General features: G+C 45.5%; 1 protein-coding gene across 1 annotated transcript in view; it reads left to right on the plus strand.

The window, feature by feature from the left end:
• The window catches only part of MFSD12 (major facilitator superfamily domain containing 12), a 49678-nt gene that overhangs the window by 17272 nt on the left and 10876 nt on the right, over positions 1–21530 (plus strand). The window contains exons 2-4 of the mRNA XM_063147197.1: positions 7758–7968; positions 15465–15597; positions 18927–19124. Of these exons, the coding sequence (XP_063003267.1) occupies positions 7758–7968; positions 15465–15597; positions 18927–19124 (542 nt within the window). The remainder of the gene's footprint in view (positions 1–7757; positions 7969–15464; positions 15598–18926; positions 19125–21530) is intronic.

Raw genomic sequence — 21530 nt, forward strand, 5'->3', positions numbered from 1 at the left:
AGCTGGAGCGTGTTCAGAGGAGGGCAACCAGGATGATCAGGGAAACAAAACCCTATGACGAGAGACTGAAAGAACTGGGCATGTTTAGCCTGGAGAAGAGAAGACTGAGTGGAGACATGAGAGCACTCTTCAAATACTTAAAAGGTGGTCACACAGAGGAGGGCCAGGATCTCTTCTCGATCCTCCCAGAGTGCAGGACACGGAATAACGGGCTCAAGTTAAAGGAAGCCAGATTCCGGCTAGACATCAGGAAAAACTTCCTGACTGTTAGAGCAGTACGACAATGGAATCAGTTACCTGGGGCGGTTGTGGGCTCTCCCACCCTAGAGGCCTTCAAGAGGCAGCTGGACTGCCCTCTGTCAGGGATGCTTTAGGGTGGATTCCTGCATTGAGCAGGGGGTTGGACTCGATGGCCTTGAAGGCCCCTTCCAACTCTGCTATTCTATGATTCTATAATAATAATAGCATATTCTTTTTCTGTTATCCCTCCCCTTGCTCTGCTTTCCCAGTGTCAGGGGTTTAGATTGTAAACTCTTTGGAGCAAGACCTTTTCTCTTACGTTAATGACGTGCATGTTTATGGTGCTACATATGCCTATTAATTTAAATCACAGAACCCTTCCTGCATTAAGCTTCAGTAAAGAAAAGCTTATGCTGTGATGAGTTTGTTAGCCTTTTACAGTGCTCGTTTAATGTGTAACTTTTCTTCGTTAGGGGCAGGTAGTTCCTGGCAAGTATAAGATTGACAGGGAAATTAAAGAGCATAAAACATCTCCCAGATCGCTCAGGAGGAACAGTGAAGGAACTATCCCATGGAGCCAAGGACTACTGTATTTCTTCAATTCTAAGACGCACTTTTCCCCCCATATAAACATCTTTAAAAATGGGGTGCGTCTTAGAATCGCAGGCGTGTCTTAGGGTTTTTTCTCTGTTGGTGGTACTGAAATTAGTGGGCGTCTTACAATCGATGGCGTCTTACAATCGAAGAAATACGGTAGATCTCAGGGCTTACAGTTATTATCAGTCCTCAGCTCATAACAACTATAGATCACCCTTCCCCAACCTGGTGCTCTCCAGACGTCTTGGGCAACAACTCCCTTTGGCCAAGCTGGCTGGGGATGATGAGAGTTGTAGTCCAATACATCTATACGACACAGGGTTTGGGAACTGCTATTTATAATGCTAGACCTCAAAGAGGTTCCCTTCCCCCAATCATGGTTCTTAATTTAGATTAAAAAGTTATTGTTGTTATTATTCCTTACCCGCCTCTCCATACTGATCAAGGAACAACAGTAAATATAAAATACATAAAACTGAAGTAAGAACGTAATATACATTGTTAAAACATCCTAAAAACATTCTAAAATTCCCCTGGAATTTAACTGCTCATCGGTTGGGAACTTCCTGGTTCTCCTGGATCCATGAATTGCACCCGATCCTCCTCCGAGTGCCTCCTCCGAGGGAAGCTCGGAGGGTGGCAACCAGGGAGAGGGCCTTTTCAGTGGTGGCCCCTCAATTATGGAATGATCTCCCCGACGAGGCTCGCCTGGCGACAACATTGTTATCTTTTCAGCGCCAGGTCAAGACTTTTCTCTTCTCCCAGACATTTAACAGCAGTTACCAGCATATGTGGACTTTTTTTTAAACTGATCCAAGAATAGTTCTTTTTAAATGGATATTGTCTGTTTTTGTTTGTATTTTATGCTTTTAAATTTTGTGTATTTCTTTTTAATGTTCACTGTTTGTAAACCCCCCAGAGAGCTTCAGGGGGCAGTATATAAATGATAATAATAATAATAATAATAATAATAATAATAATAATAATAATGCTATACTAGTCCTCAGCAGTGGCTTCCTCAGGGCAAAAAGAAAAAATTCTTTCCAAACAAGGCAAAGTGAGATTTACACAAGGGTTACTTTTCACTTGGGCCATCAATTATTAACATGGGGATATAAGGGGCAGCGTAAACTCTTCTGGATTTGTGTAGAGGCTGCTGGAAGAATTTTTAGGAGCCCTGCAGGATCAGACCAGAGGACCATCTGCTGCAGCATCATGCTTCCAGTTGAGGCAATGATGGGGCTAGTTGCCTCCAGGAGGAACCCTGCAACCTGTCCTGGAGAAGAGAAGATTGAGGGGAGACATGAGAGCACTCTTCAAATACTTGAAAGGTTGTCCCACAGAGGAGGGCCAGGATCTCTTCTCGATCCTCCCAGAGTGCAGGACACAGAATAACAGGCTCAAGTTACAGGAAGCCAGATTCCGGCTGGACATCGGGAAAAACTTCCTGACTGTTAGAGCAGTACGACAATGGAACCAGTGACCTAGGAAGGTGGTGGGCTCTCCCATACTAGAGGCCTTCAAGAGGCAGCTGGACAACCATCTGTCAGGGATGCTTTAGGGTGGATTCCTGCATTGAGCAGGGGGTTGGACTAGATGGTCTTGTAGGCCCCTTCCATCTCTGCTATACTGTGATTCTATGTCCATGAAGGCAGCAACCCTCTGCTGTGCTTCTGCTTTTCATTTTTGTTGGCTTCTGCAAATGAACGTGGAGGCTCTGTAAAGCTGTCAGGGCCTCCGCCTCGTCCATTAATTTTTCTCACCCCCCCTTTTTAAAAGCCATCCATGCCAGCGGCCAACATCTTGCAGAGTTCCATAAATGGATTGTGTTTTTTGAAACTTTGCTTTCCTCTTTCTGTTGGTGTCATTGTTCGAGCAGGGTTCTACTTTTATGAGAGGGAGAGTAAATTTCTCTCTCTATGTAACTTTATAAACCTCAATCATATTTCCCCTTTCCCTTGGTTGCTGCCTTCCCCTCCGCACACACACAGCCCCCACACACAAAATTTTAAATTTATTTATTTATTTCATTTTTATACCGCCCAATAGCCGAAGCTCTCTGGGCGGTTCACAAAAATTAAAACCATGAGGAACATAATAAAACCAACGATCTAAAAACCCAAACCCCAAATACAATATAAAAAGCACAACCAGGATAAAACCACACGGCAGAAATTGATATAGGATTAAAATACAGAATGAAAACAGCAAAATTTAAATTTAAGTTAAATTAGGTGTTAAAATACTGAGAAAATAAAAAGGTCTTCAGCCAGCGATGAAAAGAATACAGTGTAAGCGCCAGGCGGACCTCTCTGGGGAGCTTGTTCTACAGCCGGGGTGCCACAACAGAGAAGGCCCCGTTCCTTGTTGGAATGGTGTTCCTGCCTCCTAGATCTGCCTTCCTCAACCTGATTCCCTCCAGATGTTGGGGAGTGAAATTTCCACCTGGATAGTACCTGGATGAGGAAGCCGGCCCAGAATTATGTTGTTTGCCCTTCTTATTTATTTATTTGTTTATTTATTTATTATTGCATTTATATCCTGCCTTTTTTCCTCCAAGGAACCCAAGGCGGCGTACATAATCCTCCTCCTCTCCATTTTATCCTCACAACAACAACCCTGTGAGGTGGGTCGGGCTGAGAGGCTGTGACTGGCCCAAAGTCACCCAGTGGGTTTCCATGGCCGAGTGGGGACTTGAACCCAGATCTCACATCTCCTAGTCCAACACTTTAGCCACTACACCACCCTGGCTCTCTCTTGATGGCAGTTCACCAAAAGCCCTGTTAACCGCCTCGCTGACGTCTAATCAGGGCATGGCTGTTTCTTTTGCAATCTCTCCTGAACACACTACTCCGAGATATAAGCATTAGAAGAAATTACTGCGTTTGTCTTCCTTTGAGGAAACTGAAGCTACCATCTGGCTCTGTAGAAAGGGAACTGACACTGTAGATTGGTGGGCGGGGTGGAATGGGGGGGGGGGGGTCCCGAGCATCTGGGACAATCATCGGTTTGTGGCTTTGCTTTTTCTGACTACAGAGACGTTGGTCGGCCTGATGGGATGGCTTGTGTCCCTCGCTTTTGGGGAAGGGATTTTAGGCTTGCGGGGCTGTGTGAGATGTAAATTATAACCTTTTAAAAGCCGCAATAAACCCAGGCAGTGTGGAACTACTTTATGTGGTTTGTAAGTACGCCGCCTCGCCCAACCCGGTGCCCTTCAAATGTGTTGGAGGACAAATTCTGGTTGGGAATGATGGGAGTTGTAGTGCACCACATCTGGTGGTCACTTAGAATCATAGAATAGTAGAGTTGGAAGGGGCCTACAAGGCCATCGAGTCCAACCCCCTGCTCAATGCAGGAATCCACCCTAAAGCATCCCCGACAGAGGGTTGTCCAGCTGCCTCTTGAAGGCCTCTAGGGTGGGAGAGCCCACCACCTCACCAGGCAACTGATTCCATTGTCACACTGCTCTAACAGTCGGGGTGTTTTTCCTGTTTTGTCACACTGCTCTAACCGTCAGGAAGTTTTTCCTGATGTCCAGCTGGAATCTGACTTCCTGTAACTTCATCCCGTTATTCCGTGTCCTGCACTCTGGGATGATCAAGAAGAGATCCTGGCCCTCCTCAGTGTGACAACCTTTTAAGTATTTGAAGAGTGTTATCATGTTTTCCTGCTCTCAGGGTGTATTCTTCCGTTCATCCAGTGAAACTTTTTTTTTTTATCCCCCACAATCTATGCGTATACTATATATGAAAGCATGCATTTCCTAAACATTCCCGGCTGCTACTGGGGTGAAAATTCCTGCTTCTCCCAGGCCTACATCTAATTCTGCTGAATTTTGCAACCTTATAAACATTCTGAGCTACTGGGATAAAGTATTTTAATGTAGAACATGTAGTTCTGTAATAAGGAGTTATTTGGAAAGAAGGTATAAATATTTTTAATCCTCAGAGAAGTGAGATAAGATTTTTTTTCCAAATTTATCAAGTTTGTGCTTTTCTGTATTAGCGTTCACTGCTAATTTGACCATTCCTCAGGTCCAGGCTACTTCCATCGACCCTCCATTTAAGCAGAATTGATCTTCAGATTATGGGATGGTGGTTTGTCATTGAATCATGGTTTGTCATTGAATCATGGGTTGTTGTTGAATTGTTGTTTACCATTACATGCAAACAAGCATGTAATGGTAACCAAGGATGGCAACCAGGGAGAGGGCCTTTTCAGTGGTGGCCCCTCAATTATGGAATGATCTCCCCAATGAGGCTCACCTGGCACCAACATTGTTGTCTTTTCAGCGCCAGGTCAAGACTTTTCTCCCAGGCAGTTAACATATGCTGAGTTTTTAACTGACCCCAGAATATTTGTTTTAAATGGATATTGTTTTTATGCTTTTGATGGTTTTAAATTTTTGTTTTTAATGTTCACTGTTTTTAACTTTTGTAAACCGCCCAGAGAGCTTCTGCTATGGGGCGGTATATAAATGTAATAAATAAATAAAATAATTCAATTATTGGGTAATGCGTTCTCTCAAGGGCTTGCCCTCCTTATATCTGCTGGTTCCCTTGAAAACTAGCAAAATTTCAGTTTTCATTAGAAAATGTTCTGATGCCCTGGAGCAGGGGTGGACAAGTTGTGGCTACAACAGAGGTGGTCTAAATCCAAGCCTTAGTCAGAACACAGGCCGACGGTCAGAAAAAGAGGGTCAGGGAACAGTAGGAGCGGTCACAATAACAGGAAAGAGGTGAAATGCAGCAAATCAGTCAGGTACATTACACAGTCCAAAAGGTCAGGAATAGGGCATGCTTTAGGAGGCAAGGTTCATGGCAACGGCAGGATGGAGAAAGCTGTTGAAACGCTGGCAGGGTTTTCAGTGAAGGCTTTTAACACCATAGAATCATAGAATAGTAGAGTTGGAAGGGGCATCTAAGGCCATCAAGTCCAACCCCCTGCTCCATGCAGGAATCCACCTTAAAGCATCCCTGACAGATGGTTGTCCAGTTGCCTCTTGAAGGCCTCTAGTGTGGGAGAGCCCACAACCTCCCTAGGTCACTTGTTCCATTGTCGTACTGCTCTAACAGTCAGGAAGTTTTTCCTGATGTCCAGCCGGAATCTGGCTTCCTGTAACTTCAGCCCGTTATTCCATGTCCTGCACTCTGGGAGGATCGAGAAGAGATCCTGGCCCTCCTCTCTGTGACAACCTTTCAAGTATTTGAAGAGTGCTCTCATGTCTCCCCTCAATCTTCTCTTCTCCAGGCTAAACATGCCCAGTTCTTTCAGTCTCTCTTCATAGGGCTTTGTTTCCAGACCCCTGATCATCCTGGTTGCCCTCCTCTGAACATGCTCCAGCTTGTCTGTGTCCTTCTTGAATTGTGGAGCCCAGAACTGGACGCAATACTCTAGATGAGGCCTAACCAGGGCCAAATAGAGAGGAACCAGTACCTCACGTGATTTGGAAGCTATACTTCTATTAATGCAGCCCAAAATAGCATTTGCCTTTCTTGCAGCCCTATTGCACTGCTGGCTCCTATTCCAAGGTCTGCTGAACCTCACTCAGAACTCAGCTGCAGTAATCAAGGCCGGATCTACACTACTACTTTAAAGTGCTTTAAAGCGCTTTATAACAGTTTTGAAAACGGAATATGGAGTGTGTCCTGGCCCCCAAGTGTTGTCAAAACTGTTATGAAGTGCTTTAAATCAGCAGTGTAGATCCTGGCCAAGCCTCCCTTTCCAGAGCCTTTACTCCTGAGGAGTTACTTTCTCCTGAGGAGACTTTTTCTAGAGGTGAGCAGCACAGGAGCCCTACCAGCCTGTCCTTTGAGGTGAAGCTGTTCCTGGGTGTCAGCCTCTGCCTCAGAGGAAGAATCTTTCTCCTGACAGAGATTGAAACAACTGGGCCTGTTTAGCCTGGAGAAGAGAAGATTAAGGGGAGACATGATAGCACTCATCAAATTCTTAAAAGGTTGTCACACACAGGAGGGCCAGGATCTCTTCTCGATCCTCCCAGAGTGCAGGACACGGAATAAGGGGCTCAAGTTAAAGGAAGCCAGATTCCGGCTGGACATCAGGAAAAACTTCCTGGCTGTTAGAGCAGTACGGAAATGGAATCAGTGACCTAGGGAGGTCATGGGCTCTCCCACACTAGAGGCCTTCAAGAGGCAGCTGGACAACCATCTGTCAGGGATGCTTTGGGGTGGATTCCCGCATTGAGCAGGGGGTTGGACTCAATGGCCTTATAGGCCCCTTCCAACTCTACGATTCTTTGGTTCTATGAGAAAGACTACCTCCCCTCAGGTAGGGCGACTTATGAAAAGGAGGACAGGGCTCTTGTATCTTTAACAGTTGCATAGAAAAGGAAATTTCAGCAGGCGTCATTTGTATATATGGAGAACCTGGTGAAATTCCTTCTTTGTCACAACCGTTAAAGGTGCAGGAGCTATACTAGAGTGACCAGATTGAAAAGAGGGCAGGGCACCTGCAGCTTTAACTATTGTGATGATGTGGAAACTTCACCAGGTTCCCCATATATACTAATGGAAAGGAAAGGAACCTCTCGTGCAAGCACTGAGTCATTACTGACTCTTGGAGGGACGCTAGGTTTCGCTGACGTTTTCTTGGCAGGCCTCATAGCGGGGTGGTTTGCTGTTGCCTTCCCCGGCCGTTATTACCTTTCCCCCAGCGAGCTGGGTACTCATTTTACCAACCTCGGGAGGATGGAAGGCTGCGTCCACCTCAGCCGGCTGCCTGAAACCAGCTTCCGCTGGGATCGAACTCAGGCCGTTGGGAGAGTTTCAGCTGCAGAAACTGCTGCTTTGGGGTGCCCTCGGTTTCTGAGACCTCTGGCTCTAACTCTGAGGAGGATGCCTCAATGGGGGCTTTACACAGCCATTGAAACTACTCTCTTTTTCTTCTTCTCCCCCCTGCAGGGACTATCTGTGTTCTTCTCTCCTTTCCCTTTATCTTCAACCCTTGCTTGGGTTGCTCAGAGAACACACCTGAGTGGGCTGCCCTCATCTACTTCATCCCATTCATTGTCATCTTCCAGTTTGGCTGGGCAGCCACCCAGATCTCCCACCTCTCACTCATCCCGGAATTGGTCACCAGCGATCATGAGAAGGTGGAGCTTACAGCTTTCAGGTAAGGTCTACAAATTGGTGAGTCGCCGGACCTAACCCGATACTGCTGCCTTAATTTTTCCGGGCCTTGGTGACAGCCAACTTGGTAGACTTCTTGCTGTCCATCTAGGGTTGCCATATTCTGAATCCACAAAAACAGGACAATTTGGGGAGGGGGGGGGCTAGGATTTTTTTAAAAAAACTGAGCAATATGTAAAGGTCTAGGGAAAGTAAGAAAGCTACCTAAGCTTTAGTTATCTAACACTGCAATCCTATGCGTGTCTACTCAGAAACAAATCCTATTAAGTTAAATAGGGCTTATTCCCAGGTAAGTATGCATAGGATGGCAGCCCAAAGTTATTTAAGCACCTGCAAATAAATAAGAGGCAAAGAACAGTTTAAGCAAACAAACAGAAAAAATGACACTAAATTACTTTTCTCCGCTAATTCTCAAAAGCTAAAGGAGACTTCAGTATGGAGGCTGACACTCCACTGAGCAGGCTTAAGGCACCATTTCGGAGGTTGGAATTTCTCCAGCCGGTTCGAACAGGAATCTGGGATCTTTGACTGACTGGAAATCAGTACATTAACACAGGTCCAGTATAGTTCCCAAAGCCTGCTGAAACAAAAAAGGTTTTGCCTGCCTCCGAAACTGTAGCACAGAGGGAGCCAGCCTGGCCTCCCTGGGAAGGGAGTTGCAGAGCCTTGGAGCAGCCACCTTGCCTCCTTACCTGGCTCTGCCACCGTCGCCGCACGGGCGGTGGCGGCGGCAGGGCCAGGTAAACCCTCCTCCCTCTTACCTGTGTACATCTGCGGACCCATGCCGGCTTCAGCTAAGCCCGAGGACTCAAACAGGAAGACTAGGCCGCAACTTGGGCTCAGTTGAAGCAGCCACGGGACCGCGGATGGATGCAGGTAAGACCCCCTTGCCCCCTTACCTGGCTCTGCCGCCGCCACCGCATGGGCGGCGGCAGCAGCAGGGCCCGTAAACCCCCCCCCTTACCTTTTTTGTGGAACTCCGGATCGAGGCGAAGGACCCGCCTTCACCTCGATCCGCAACGCTTCGCTGCTCCCCCGATCCTCTTCGCCTACGCCTTAAGGGGAGGCGAAGCACCCCGATCCGCTTCTGCTTCTCTGGTCCGAGGAGAAGCGGAGCACATCCCTAGTGAACTTCCCTACGGGGCTTTCTGTTTTGCATTTTAAAGTCAGCTTACCGTGGGTTTTTTTTTTTAAGCCAAAACTACAAAGTGAGTCTTCAGGGAAGACTACAATGAACTGTTAATGGAGAAAACCCCGTGACTGGAAGGTCTTTAACCAACTAAAGTAAATGGCCCAGCCCTCAAGGTGCCCTGGAATAGGAGAAAAACTACTCTGCTGACATCAAACATTGCTAATCTCCGATTGAAACATTTTTTTTAAAAAAATTGGCAAGCCTGACCCTATCTAATGCTGATTATTAGGACCAGCTCAAGTCCTTGGAGAACAGGAGTCAGAGACCAAAGTCATGTTTGAAGGATTAGGAAAGATTTAGAGGTAGAAAACATGAGGAAGTTTTTAACTACGAGGTTTAGGCAACTGTTACCTGAACAGGACCCAGGGTGGATAAAAATCAATGATTTATTTATTTTTTAAATGATTTTTTTATTATTTAAATTGGATTTTTTTTTAATAAAATGCTTTTTGAGGGAAAACCTATCTAAAGATAGTTTTCTATTTAAGATACATTATAGTCCAAAGGTTATTCATCATGAAATAAGGATTCGTTTTTAATTAAGTAGCATGAGGCTGTATATTCATGCAATGTTTAATTTATGCATGCCTGGAGGCTGAACCCAGTTCTGCTAACTTAGGCAGGAAACAAAAGATAAATTGACACAGGAATTAAGTAACTACTTCAAAGAAAATAACACACCAGACATAGATACCCTTTGGGATGGAAGGAAATCCGTAACCTTGGGCCATTGTATCAAAGAAAAGTAGGGAACTGAAGAGAAGTCTACTATTATAGGAGATTTAATTCCTAAAGGCATAAAAAGATGGTTCACAGCACACAATTCAAAGGCTATCTGGAAAAATAAATGAATTGACCACACCAGATTCCCCTCTATTCAGCCCTGGTTAGGTCTCATCTAGAGTATTGCGTCCAGTTCTGGGCTCCCCAATTCAAGAAGGACGCAGACATGCTGGAGCATGTTCAGAGGAGGGCAACCAGGATGATCAGGGGTCTGGAAACAAAGCCCTATGAAGAGAGACTGAAAGAACTGGGCATGTTTAGCCTGGAGAAGAAAAAGTTGAGGGGAGACATGATCGCACTCTTCAAATACTTGAAAGCTTGTCACACAGAGGAGGGCCAGGATCCTCCTCCCAGAGTGCAGGACACGGAATAACGGGCTCAAGTTAGAGGAAGCCAGATTCTGGCTGGACATCAGGAAAAACTTCCTCACTGTTAGAGCAGTGCGATAATGGAACCAATGACCTAGCAAGGTGGTCATTTCCTGGACATCAGGAAAAACTTCCTGACTGTTAGAGCAGTATGACAATGGAACCAGTGACCTAGGGAGGTTGTGGGCTCTCCCACACTAGAGGCCTTCAAGAGGCAGGTGGACAAGCTTCTGTCAGGGATGCTTTAGGGTGGATTCCTGCATTGAGCAGGGGGTTGGACTCGATGGCCTTGTAGGCCCCTTCCAACTCTGCTATTCTATGATTCTATGATCATCCCTCCATGATCCCGGATCCCCCTGTGCAACATGTGGACGCACAGGGACGAACCCGAGGGTCACCCCGGATAAAGCCGCGTCTAGCTATGGTCTGTGATTTGAGTCACAAAATAATTTAGTGTAACAGCTATGATTCACTAACAATCAATATACAGAGCGGGACAAACCAAAGTTGTCCTCTTTCACTTGTAATATTGGCTTTTTCAGTAGAACCCCGAACAAATGCTATCGGAAAGGAACCCTCAATAGGGATCCCAATCATAAATTTAGCAAATACTTAGGGGGAGTTTCTGATGAGTTTGTCCTTTTTTGTCCTTTACTGCCCAGATAAAGTTGCTTGTTCAGGTTCTTGCATGCCATTTAGAAATGTGGTTCCTGAATTGATACCATAGTCCTTGAGTCATGGATTCTGCCAATGTCAAAAGCTTGTTTATTCGTGTCTTGGTTCGCTGACTCTTCGCGGTGTGATTCCAGTTTCGGCATCATATCAAGGTGCTTTTGTCTAGCAGCCAACTTCCCCCCCCCCTTAATCGTTCTGAATCCATGCACACACAGCCCCCTTATTACTGTTTTTATTGCATTGCACACTTATGGTAAAGTCGGTTTTTATTTCCTCCTTTCGCCTAACCGATATTTTCTGTTTAGCTGTTAAATTTAGACTGCTTTGCCAAACATATGTGCTTGGCTGCTTGTCCAGAAGAGCAAGAGTTAAATTTATTGAGGCTTGATCACGGGCAGTGATAGCCCTTGTCTAACTTAGGCCATGGCTAGACCAGGCCTATGTCCCAGGATAGTCCCGGGATCATCCCTGTGCATCCCAGGACAATCCGGGATAGCACTCGTCAAATACTTAAAAGGTTGTCACACAGAGGAGGGCCAGGATCTCTTCTTGATCCTTCCAGAGTGCAGGACACGGAATAACGGGCTCAAGTTATAGGAAGCCAGATTCCAGCTGGACAGCAGGAAAAACTTCCTGACTGTTAGAGCAGTACGACAGTGGAACCAGTTACCCTAGGGAGGTTGTGGGCTCTCCCACACTAGAGGCCTTCAAGAGGCAGCTGGACAACCACCTGTCGGGGATGCTTTAGGGTGGATTCCTGCATTGAGCAGGGGGTTGGACTCGATGGCCTTGTAGGCCTCTTCCAACTCTGCTTTTCTGTGATTCTATCCAAATGACACACAGGGGATCCCGGGAGCAGGCAGGGACGACCCCTCCATTTGCCTGGGATAATCCTTAGGTCTAGCTAAGGCCTTAGTCATTGCATTCTGGGAAGCTAAAAAGTCCGTAAAGACAGCAAAAGAATTGCAGACATGGCAGGAGGAGTAGGAAAACCGGATTGCTAGATCTTCTCTATCCATGACACATTAGAATCAGAATCGAGCACCCCCTTATCGCAGTGATGTAGCCGCCTTAACTTAAGGTTCGAGGTGCAACGAGCAGGCTTTGAAAGATCCCACAGAGCCCCGAGCACAAACTGGTGGGCAACCCTGTGATGTTATAGCCTGCTTTGAAAGATTTCACGGAAAAGAAAATGTCTACAAAGCTCTGGGAAACATCAAAAGATTCTGCATACCACTTGCTGGGGAACATGAGAGGCAGAGGGCTGTGTTGCACCCACGTCCTCCTTGAAGGTTCCAACAGAAGCTGAGCCGCTGCCTGAATGGCTGCATTTTCATAAGGAAGGTCCTTACATAAGAAGAGCCACGCCGGATCAGACCAAGTGCCTATCGAGGTCAGGATTTGGGCCACGCAAGTTGTGGGTGAATAGTTCCTGAATCTGGCGCTCTCCCCTTCCCACGATTTTGGTGGTCCTAATCTTTGTCTTTTAAGACTCCTCCAGTCACTGATCCAGTATCTTCAAACTTGGCTTCATAAGGGCTAGAAACTTATTTTTTTTAAAGTAGCTTCTCAAAACAAGCAAGATTCACAGTAGCACCATTTCCGAGGAAGGGAACAGAGAAGCAGGAGTGTTCTGAGAAACACGACACTGGACAACCATCACTTAGAATCATAGAATCAAAGAATAGTTGAGCTTGAAGGGGCCTACAAGGCCATTGAGGGCCTATAAGGCCTATTCTTCTTGAGCGGACAATTGTCTTGCTTAGTTTGCGTAGTTTTGCCTAGGGGTACGGTTTCAAGAGGTTACACTCTATTTAGGTAGAAGAGTCGTTTATTGCTTAATAAAGCTTTGTGGATTACTTAGAAAGCCTCGTCATTTGCCTCCCATCGAAAGCAGGAGTGTTCTGAGAAACACGACACTGGACAACCATCACTTAGAATCATATAATAGTAGAGTTGGAAGGGGCCTATCTGGCCATCAAGTCCAACCCCCTGGTCAATGCAGGAATCCACCTTAAAGCGTCCCTGACAGATGGTTGCCCAGCTGCCTCTTGAAGGCCTCTAGTGTGGGAGAGCCGACAACCTCCCTAGGTAACTGGTTCCATTGTCTTCCTGACTGTTAAAGCAGTACGACAATGGAATCAATGGAATCAGTCTAACCTCTTGGAAACGTCCCCCTATGCAAAACTATGCAAACTAAGCAAGACAATTACCTGCTCAAGAAGAATAGGAAGCCACTTCTCAAAACGCCCGTAACTTCAGAGAGCCTGGTACGGAGGCAGGTTCTGGCGTAATCGAAACAACTTTCTCACACCTTCCTTCCGCCCTGTGCGTTTGAGCTTCTGGCGGACCGCAGCATCAGCTAGCTTGTCGGGACGCTCACCTCTGGAAGAAGGCTCACTTCCCACCGAGTGTGTAGGATTTGGCCTTGAGGAGATCAGCTCTGGAGGGGGCTGACTCCCAGCTGGGGAATCGCCTGTGTGAGCTTCCTCCCCCACTGGTCCAGGCTGGCTGGTGTCTGGCGCTGCGTCTTCTAGTTCTGGATCTGATTCTGATTGATTACCTGAAACACCTCCTGAAACAGGGGCAGTAGGGTTAGACATGACATCCAGGATCTTTCTCTTTTTTCCAGACTCACCCCCTACAATCCCCTACAACACAAACATCTCTTTGTCTCTCCCTTCCCCGTGTCCCCAGGCTCAGATATATGTGCCAAGTACAAGAGAATTGGATTGATAACAAATACAACCCCACCCCACCCAAAACTGGCAATAGTAAAGCCAAAAATTCTGTGGCCAGAATTGGAAAAATTTCTGCAGAAATGTATGATGTCCATGTAATATCTTCAAGCCAGACAGTTTGTAACACCTATAATTTCCTGTTATAGGATGACATTTAAAAGGATAGATAGGTACCTAGATAGACAGACCGATAGACAAATAGAGAGAGATGAATAAAAGACGTTGATTTCAGAGGGGAAATATCTCCCACGGAAACAAGTGCTTATATTCCGAAAGCCATTCGCTATAAAAGAGATAATGCTATCAAAGCAGCCATGACAACTTCTCAGACGGTGTTATCTTTTTTGCGGTGACCGGCTTTCGAAGCACAAGTACATTCCGGGAAAAGAATGGGTTGGAGAAAACCAGGAATTGTGCATTCGAAACAATATTGAAGTTTGCTCCAGGTGAATTAATAAGCTCACAATTTCATAGAATCATAGAATAGTAGTTGGAAGGGGCCCATAAGGCCATCAAGTCCAACCCCCTGCTCAGTGCAGGAATCCTCCTTAAAACATTCCTGACAGATGGTTGTCCAGCTGCCTCTTGAAGGCCTCTAGGGTGGGAGAGCCCACGACCTCCCTAGGTCACTGGTTCCATTGTCGTACTGCTCTAACAGTCAGGAAGTTTTTCCTGGTGTCCAGCTGGAATCTGGCTTCCTGTCACTTGAGCCCATGATTCCGTGTCCTGCACTCTGGGAGGATCAAGAAGAGATCCTGGCCCTCCTCTGTGGGACAACCTTTCAAGTCTTTGAAGAGTGCTATCGTGTCTCCCCTCAATCTTCTCTTCTCCAGACTAAACCTGCCCAATTGTTTCACTCTCTCTTCATAGGGCTTTGTTTCCAGACCCCTGATCATTCTCGTTGAACACGCTCTAGCTTGTCTGCGTCCTTCTTGAAGTGTGATACCCAGAACATAATATACTTGGCTGTTTGGCCTTATTCAGTTGACCAGTACACCATGGAAAATGTATAATATTTAGGAAGTGGGTTTTTTGTCTTTAAGATAGTGCGTTATATATAAAATTAAGAAGAGTAGTCCATATAGTTCCTGAGGAAGGCTATTTCTAGACAAAACAGTAATACTGTTCCAATTATATATTAAAATCTCTGAGCGTTTAGATCTAAAATACGTTTAGATCTAACATTAGAAGCACGACATTAAAACAACTGCAGTCCAAACCGTTTAAGGAACGGCTTTGGTTAGTTTACGTACAGCCCAGGGAAAGTTGGGATATGAGATATACATGCGTTGTAACTATTGACTTCTTCTGTAATTTGGCATTTACAATTGATTGTGAACTCTTTGTTTAGATACATGTCTTTACAATATTAGAAATTCCTTTTTGTACAATAATCTTGATTCATTGAAGTTCTGTAAGGTACGTTTTGTGTTTTTTGCTAAATTCTAAATTGGAGATTCTGGCCTAATCTACACCAAGCAGAAAATTGCACTATGAAAGCGGTATATAACTTTTGAGGTTTTCCTTTGGATTTTATGTCAAAAGTGGAGGCTGCGTCTCTGCAGTTAGGAACTTTTGAGTTTTTAGAACAGTAGGTTTCAAAGCTTCTCAAAGTAAGATAACTTAAAAAAACCTGAGGAGCAGACTTGTTCTTCTAGAAAGCTACGTGCTACCCAGTGACGTCTGGATACTTTCCTGTTCTCTCTTCTCCGGCTTTTAGGTATGCCTTCACCGTTATGGCCAACATTACAGTGTATGGTGTGGCATGGCTGCTCTTACACTTCCAGGTAGATGGCACGGGAGCACAAGACCACAAACAGCATCTTGGACGAGAAGACATCCCTGTGTTCCGGGTGGGTAAGGAATTTGAAGAGAGACTGAAAGAACTGGGCATGTTTAGCCTGGAGAAGAGAAGATTGAGGGGAGCCATGAGAGCACCCTTCAAATACTTAAAAGGTTGTCACACAGAGGAGGGCCAGGAGCTCTTCTCGATCCTCCCAGAGTGCAGGACACGGAATAATTATATTAACCGCTGCATTACTCTTTCTGTGTTGCCTTATTCAATGTATTCCTAGTCTGGTACAAATGTGTAGCCGCTGCTGGCGGAAAAACACCCCTCTGAGACCTTATCGTCCAGAGCACATACAGATGTTGTACAAGCAGTTGTCCAATCATGTCCCGGAAGTTCATCAGGACAACACCAATTCGGCATAATAAATTAATAAAGAAAGGGGAGATGAAGTATTACAGTACAGGCCTGGAGAGTTACGTTGACAGAAGACTGCCTGAGAAAAGCAGGTCTTTGCTGTTATCTTCCTCCCAGTTAATTGACCATTGTTCAGCCCTAGACATGTCCTGATAGACCTCTAGGCTAAGCACGGAATCCACAACCAGGCAGACTGACTCAGCGGACAGAGGGGATTAAAGGTGTGGATTCAGGATACAAGCAAGGCGATCAAAGGGGTTTCGGCTGAGAGGGAGGGGGGAAGAAGGAGCAGGGATTTTGCTACTTAAACTTTGTGTATGCTCAATAAAGATCACTTCGGTCACCTCAACCCTCAGAGTGCGTGAGTATTTACTACATAAAGGAAGCCAGATTCCAGCAGGACATCAGGAAAAACTTCCTGACTGTTAGAGCAGTATGACAATGGAACCAATGACCTAGGTTGGCCGTGGGCTCTCCCACACTAGAGGCCTTCAAGAGGCATCTGGACAATTATCTGCTTTAAGGTGGATTCCTCCTTTGAGCAGGGGGTTGGATTCGATGGCCTTATAGGCGCCTTCCAACTCTACTATTCTATGATTTGGGAGAATGGCAGAGCTATGGGGGTAGAGGTGCTATCTCTGTGCATATATTTCGTATTCATGTTGGTTTCTTACCAGTTTGCACATGTAATCTTTGGAACTCAGTGCTGTGTGATGTGGCAATCATCCATGCCTAAAGCAGATCTGTATGTGTGTTGGAATAATCTGACAAATTTATGGAGATGATGATTTATTCAATTTCTTAAAACAAGACTCGTATTCAGACAACACGCGAAACCATGCTGCTTAACCACAAAATGGTTAACGGAATGCATTCCATTAAGTATTTTGTGCTTAAGCAACATGGTTTAGCGTGTTGTCTGAACGGGGCCATTGAGTTGACTATCAGTGCCCGAGGAAATAACCAATGCTGCCCTCCGCAGAATACGATAGCCAACAGTGGTTCTGTGATGTTTTACTATTTATGGCCCAATTATATAGGATGTAAGTATTTATACTGTGTTAATGTTTATTGCTATTTAGGAAGTAAGTGCTGTTTAGGTTTCAGATGGTAAGTGGACACAGTTGCTAGATTAGGAGGATATAAAATCAGATAAAAGATTTCTGATGATGTTTCCTCTGATCGCTGCAAAATATTTCATTTTTGACGGGCAAGGTATATTGTACACATTTGAAGGCAGGCCTTATTCTTCAACCACTGTCAGATGGGAAAGGCATTCTGCACATGCTCAGAAGTATTGGAGGGGGGAGGGGGTCACTGCCTGTCTAGATGGAGTTTTTTCTTTTTTAAAATGGTGATCCCAGTTAAGCAAAGCCACCATTTAAGACATGATACACAAGGGGGATGTCAATGGTAACCCACCGCACTGAGAGGCAGTGTGGTGTAGTGGCTAAAGTGTCAGACTGGAGTTGGGAGATCCAGGTTCTAGTCCCCACTCGGCCATGGAAACCCACTGGGTGACTTTGGGCCAGACTCTCAGCCCAACCTACCTCACAGGGTTGTTGCTGAGAGGTTAACATGGAGAGGAGGAGGATTATGTATGCCGCCTTGAGTTCCTTGGAGGAAAAAAGGCAGGATGTAAATGCAATAAAACATAATGCATACATACAATTGGCTCTCCCCTCCCTCTCTGCCTGCCTTTCCTCTTCCTTTTTTCTCCTCATATCTCAGTACATCGAATCATAGAATAGCAGAGTTGGACGGGGCCTACAAGGCCGTCGTGTCCAACCCCCTGCTCAATGCAGGAATCCACCCTAAAGCATCCCTGACAGATGGTTGTCCAGCTGCCTCTTGAAGGCCTCTAGTGTGGGAGAGCCCACCACCTCACCAGGCAACTTATTCCATTGTCATACTGCTCTAACAGTCAGGAAGTTTTTCCTGATGTCCAGCTGGAATCTGGCTTCCTTTAACTTGAGCCCGTTATTCCGTGTCCTGCACCCTGGGAGGATCGAGAAGAGATCCTGGCCCTCCTCTGTGTGACAACCGTTCAAGTATTTGAAGAGTGCTATGATGTCTCCCCTCAATCTTCTCTTCTCCAGGCTAAACATGCCCATTTCTTTCAGTCTCTCTTCATAGGGCTTTGTTTCCAGACCCCTGATCATCCTGGTTGCCCTCCTCTGAACATGCTCCAGCTTGTCTGTGTCCTTCTTGAATTGTGGAGCCCAGAAGTGGACGCAATACTCTAGATGAGGCCTAACCAAAGCTTAATAGAGAGGAACCAGTACCTCACGCAATTTGGAAGCTATTAATGCAGCCAATTGGCCTTTCTTGCAGCCATATCGCACTGTTGGCTCCTATTCAGCTTGTGATCTACAACAATTCCAAGATCCTTCTTGTTTGTAGTATTGCTGAGCCAAGTATCCCCCATCTTGTAACTGTGCCTTTGGTTTCTATTTCCTAGATGTAGAACTTGACATTTATCCCTATTAAATTCCATCCTGTTGTTTTCAGCCCAGCACTCCAGCCTATCACGATCCCTTTGAAGTTTGTTTCTGCCTTCCAGGATATTTACTGTTTTACTCTGTACAGCACCATGTACACTGATGGTGCTATATAAATAAATAAATAAATAATAATATTAGCTATCCCACCCAATTTTGTGCCATCTGCAAATTTGTTCAGCGTTCCCTGCACCTCCTCGTCCAAATCATTAATAAAAATGTTGAAGAGCACTGGGCCCAGGACTGAGCCCTGCGGCACCCCACTCGTTGCCTCTCCCCAGTTTGAGAAGGTTCCATTGATAAGCACTCTTTGAGTCCGATTCTGTAGCCAACTGTGGATCCACCTAATAGTTGTTCCATCTAGCCCACTTTTAGCTAGTTTGTTAATCGGAATGTCATGTGGCACTTTGTCAAAAGCTTGGCCTTACAGTCCATAATTTCCTCTTCTGTTTTTTATCCCCCTTCCCCATTCCAGAACCTGGCTCTCATTGTGGTGTGTGTAGGTGCCATCTTTTCGCTCCTCTTCCACCTTGGTACCAAGGAGGAAAAACGCCGACTTCTCAGATTGCCTGACCCTGAGGAAAACACCCCACTGTTGTCTCCAAACCAAAAGAGCACTGTTCGGCCTCTCCTTCTTTGGAAACATTGGCTTTTGGAACCTGCCTTCTATCAGGTGAGGGGCTGGGGAGCTGGTGGCCAGAGGTATTCTCTTTCTGTGTGTGTGTGTCTGTGTCTGTGTGTAGCTTCCCCCAACTTGGTGCCCTGAAGAATCTAAAGTCCCCCCACCAAAGACTCGTAAATACACTTAGTAGACATGGAATAAGAGGAGAGGTCCTCTTATGGTTCAGTAACTGGTTAAAGAACAGAAAGCAGAGAGTAGGAATAAATGGTCAATTCTCCCGATGGAGAGAAGTAAATAGTAGGGTCCCGCAGGGATCGGTATTGGGACCAGTTCTTTTCAACTTGTTCATAAACGAAATGGAATTAGGAGTAAGCAGTGAAGTGGCCCAAGTTTGCCGATGACACCAAATTATTTAGGGTTGTTAAAACACAAAGGGATTGCAGTTGTGGTTCAATGTAAGCGAGTTTAAGGTGATGCATGTTGGGGCAAAAAAAACCCAACTTCAAGTATAACCTAGAAGATTTGAGCTGACAGTGACCAAACAAGAAAGAGATTTTGGGGTTGCGGTGGACAGCTGGATGAAAATGTCCACCCAGTGTGCGGCCGCTTTAAGCAAGGCAAACTCCATGTGAGGCATTATAAGAAAAGGAATTGAGAATAAAACGGCCAGGATCAAATACAAATCGATGGTGCGACCACACTTAGAATACTGTGTACAGTTGTGGTCACCACACCTAAAAAAGGATATTATAGAGCTGGGAAAAGTGCAGAAAAGGGCAACTAAAATGATTAAGGGGCTGGAGCATCTCCCCTACGAGGGAAGGTTGCATCAACTGGGATGGTTTAGCTTGGAAAAAAGGAGGCTGAAGGGAAGACATGATAGAGGTGTACAAAATCATGCATGGTGCGGAGAATGTGGACAGGGAGACATTTTTCTCCCTCTCTCAAAATACTAGAACCAGGGGACATCCCATTATTATTATTATTATTATTATTATTATTTATTTATATAGCACCATCAATGTACATGGTGCTGTACAGAGTAAAACAGTAAATAGCAAGACCCTGCCGCATAGGCTTACAATCTAATAAAATCATAGTAAAACAATAAGGAGGGGAAGAGAATGCAAACAGGTACAGGGTAGGGTAAGGAGGCACAGGGTAGGGAAAATGGTAACTGATGGGTGGGAGATCCAGGACAAAGAAAAGGAAGGACTTCTTCATACAGCGTAGAGTTAAATTATGGAACTCACTACCACAGGATGTAGTGATAAATTCCACAGGATGTAGTGATAAATTGGATAAATTCCTGGAGGTGAAGGCTATCCATGGCTACTAGCCCTGATGGTTGTGTGCTATCTCCAGTATTCGAGGCAATAAGCCTGCGTGCACCAGTTGCTGGGGAACATGGGCGGGAGGGTGCTGTTGCACCATGTCCTGCTTGTTCACCCCTGGCCGATGGCTGGTTGGCCACTGTGTGAACAGAGTGCTGGACTAGATGGACCCTTGGTCTGATCCAGCATCAGGGCTCTTCTGATGTTCTTCACATTCAACCACCCACCCTAGGATCTCAGTGTTTTAGGTAATATGTTAATTGAACAGCACTGCAGTGTGATAAAGAGCGTCATTCCCTTTTGATCAGGTCTCTTTAAACGAGTGCACTAGTTGTAGGAGGGAAAAGCAGGAAAGACCCTTAATGCAATCCACAAGCCCCATTGACACCCCCCCACACACACTTTATTTAAAGCCTTGTTCATTATTGCCTACCAGACTATTATGGCCAGCAGTCAAATGGTTCTGACTCAGACTCTATGTTCTGAGTCAACAGTTCTATGACTGTTGTGTTCTTGGTTTTGCTTTTGATCAAACAGTGAAGGAAAGATTTAGAAAAGGGATTGAGAATGGTGAGAGAAGGGTGGGAGATTCAGGACAGATAAAAGGAAGAACGTCTTCACACAGGGCATATATCTTGACTTCAGCAAAGCTTTTGACAAAGTGACCCATGACATTCTGATTGACAAACTAGCTAAAAGTGGGCTAGATAGAACAACTATTAGGTGGATCCACAGTTGGCTACAGAATTGGACTCAAAGAGTCCTTATCAATGGAGCCTTCTCAAACTGGGGAGAGGCAACGAGTGGGGTGCCGCAGGGCTCAGTCCTGGGCCCAGTGCTCTTCAACATTTTTATTAATGATTTGGACGAGGAGGTGCAGGGAACGCTGATCAAATTTGCAGATGACACCAAATTGGGTGGGATAGCTAATACCCTGGAAGACAGAAACAAACTTCAAAGGGATCTTGATAGGCTGGAGTGCTGGGCTGAAAACAACAGGATGAAATGTAATAGGGATAAATGCCAAGTTCTACATTTAGGAAATAGAAACCAAAGGCACAGCTACAAGATGGGGGATACTTGGCTCAGCAATACTACAAACGAGAAGGATCTTGGAATTATT

This window comes from Elgaria multicarinata, chromosome 23 (genome assembly GCF_023053635.1).
Source record: "Elgaria multicarinata webbii isolate HBS135686 ecotype San Diego chromosome 23, rElgMul1.1.pri, whole genome shotgun sequence".
NCBI classification, from domain to species: Eukaryota; Metazoa; Chordata; class Lepidosauria; order Squamata; family Anguidae; genus Elgaria; species Elgaria multicarinata.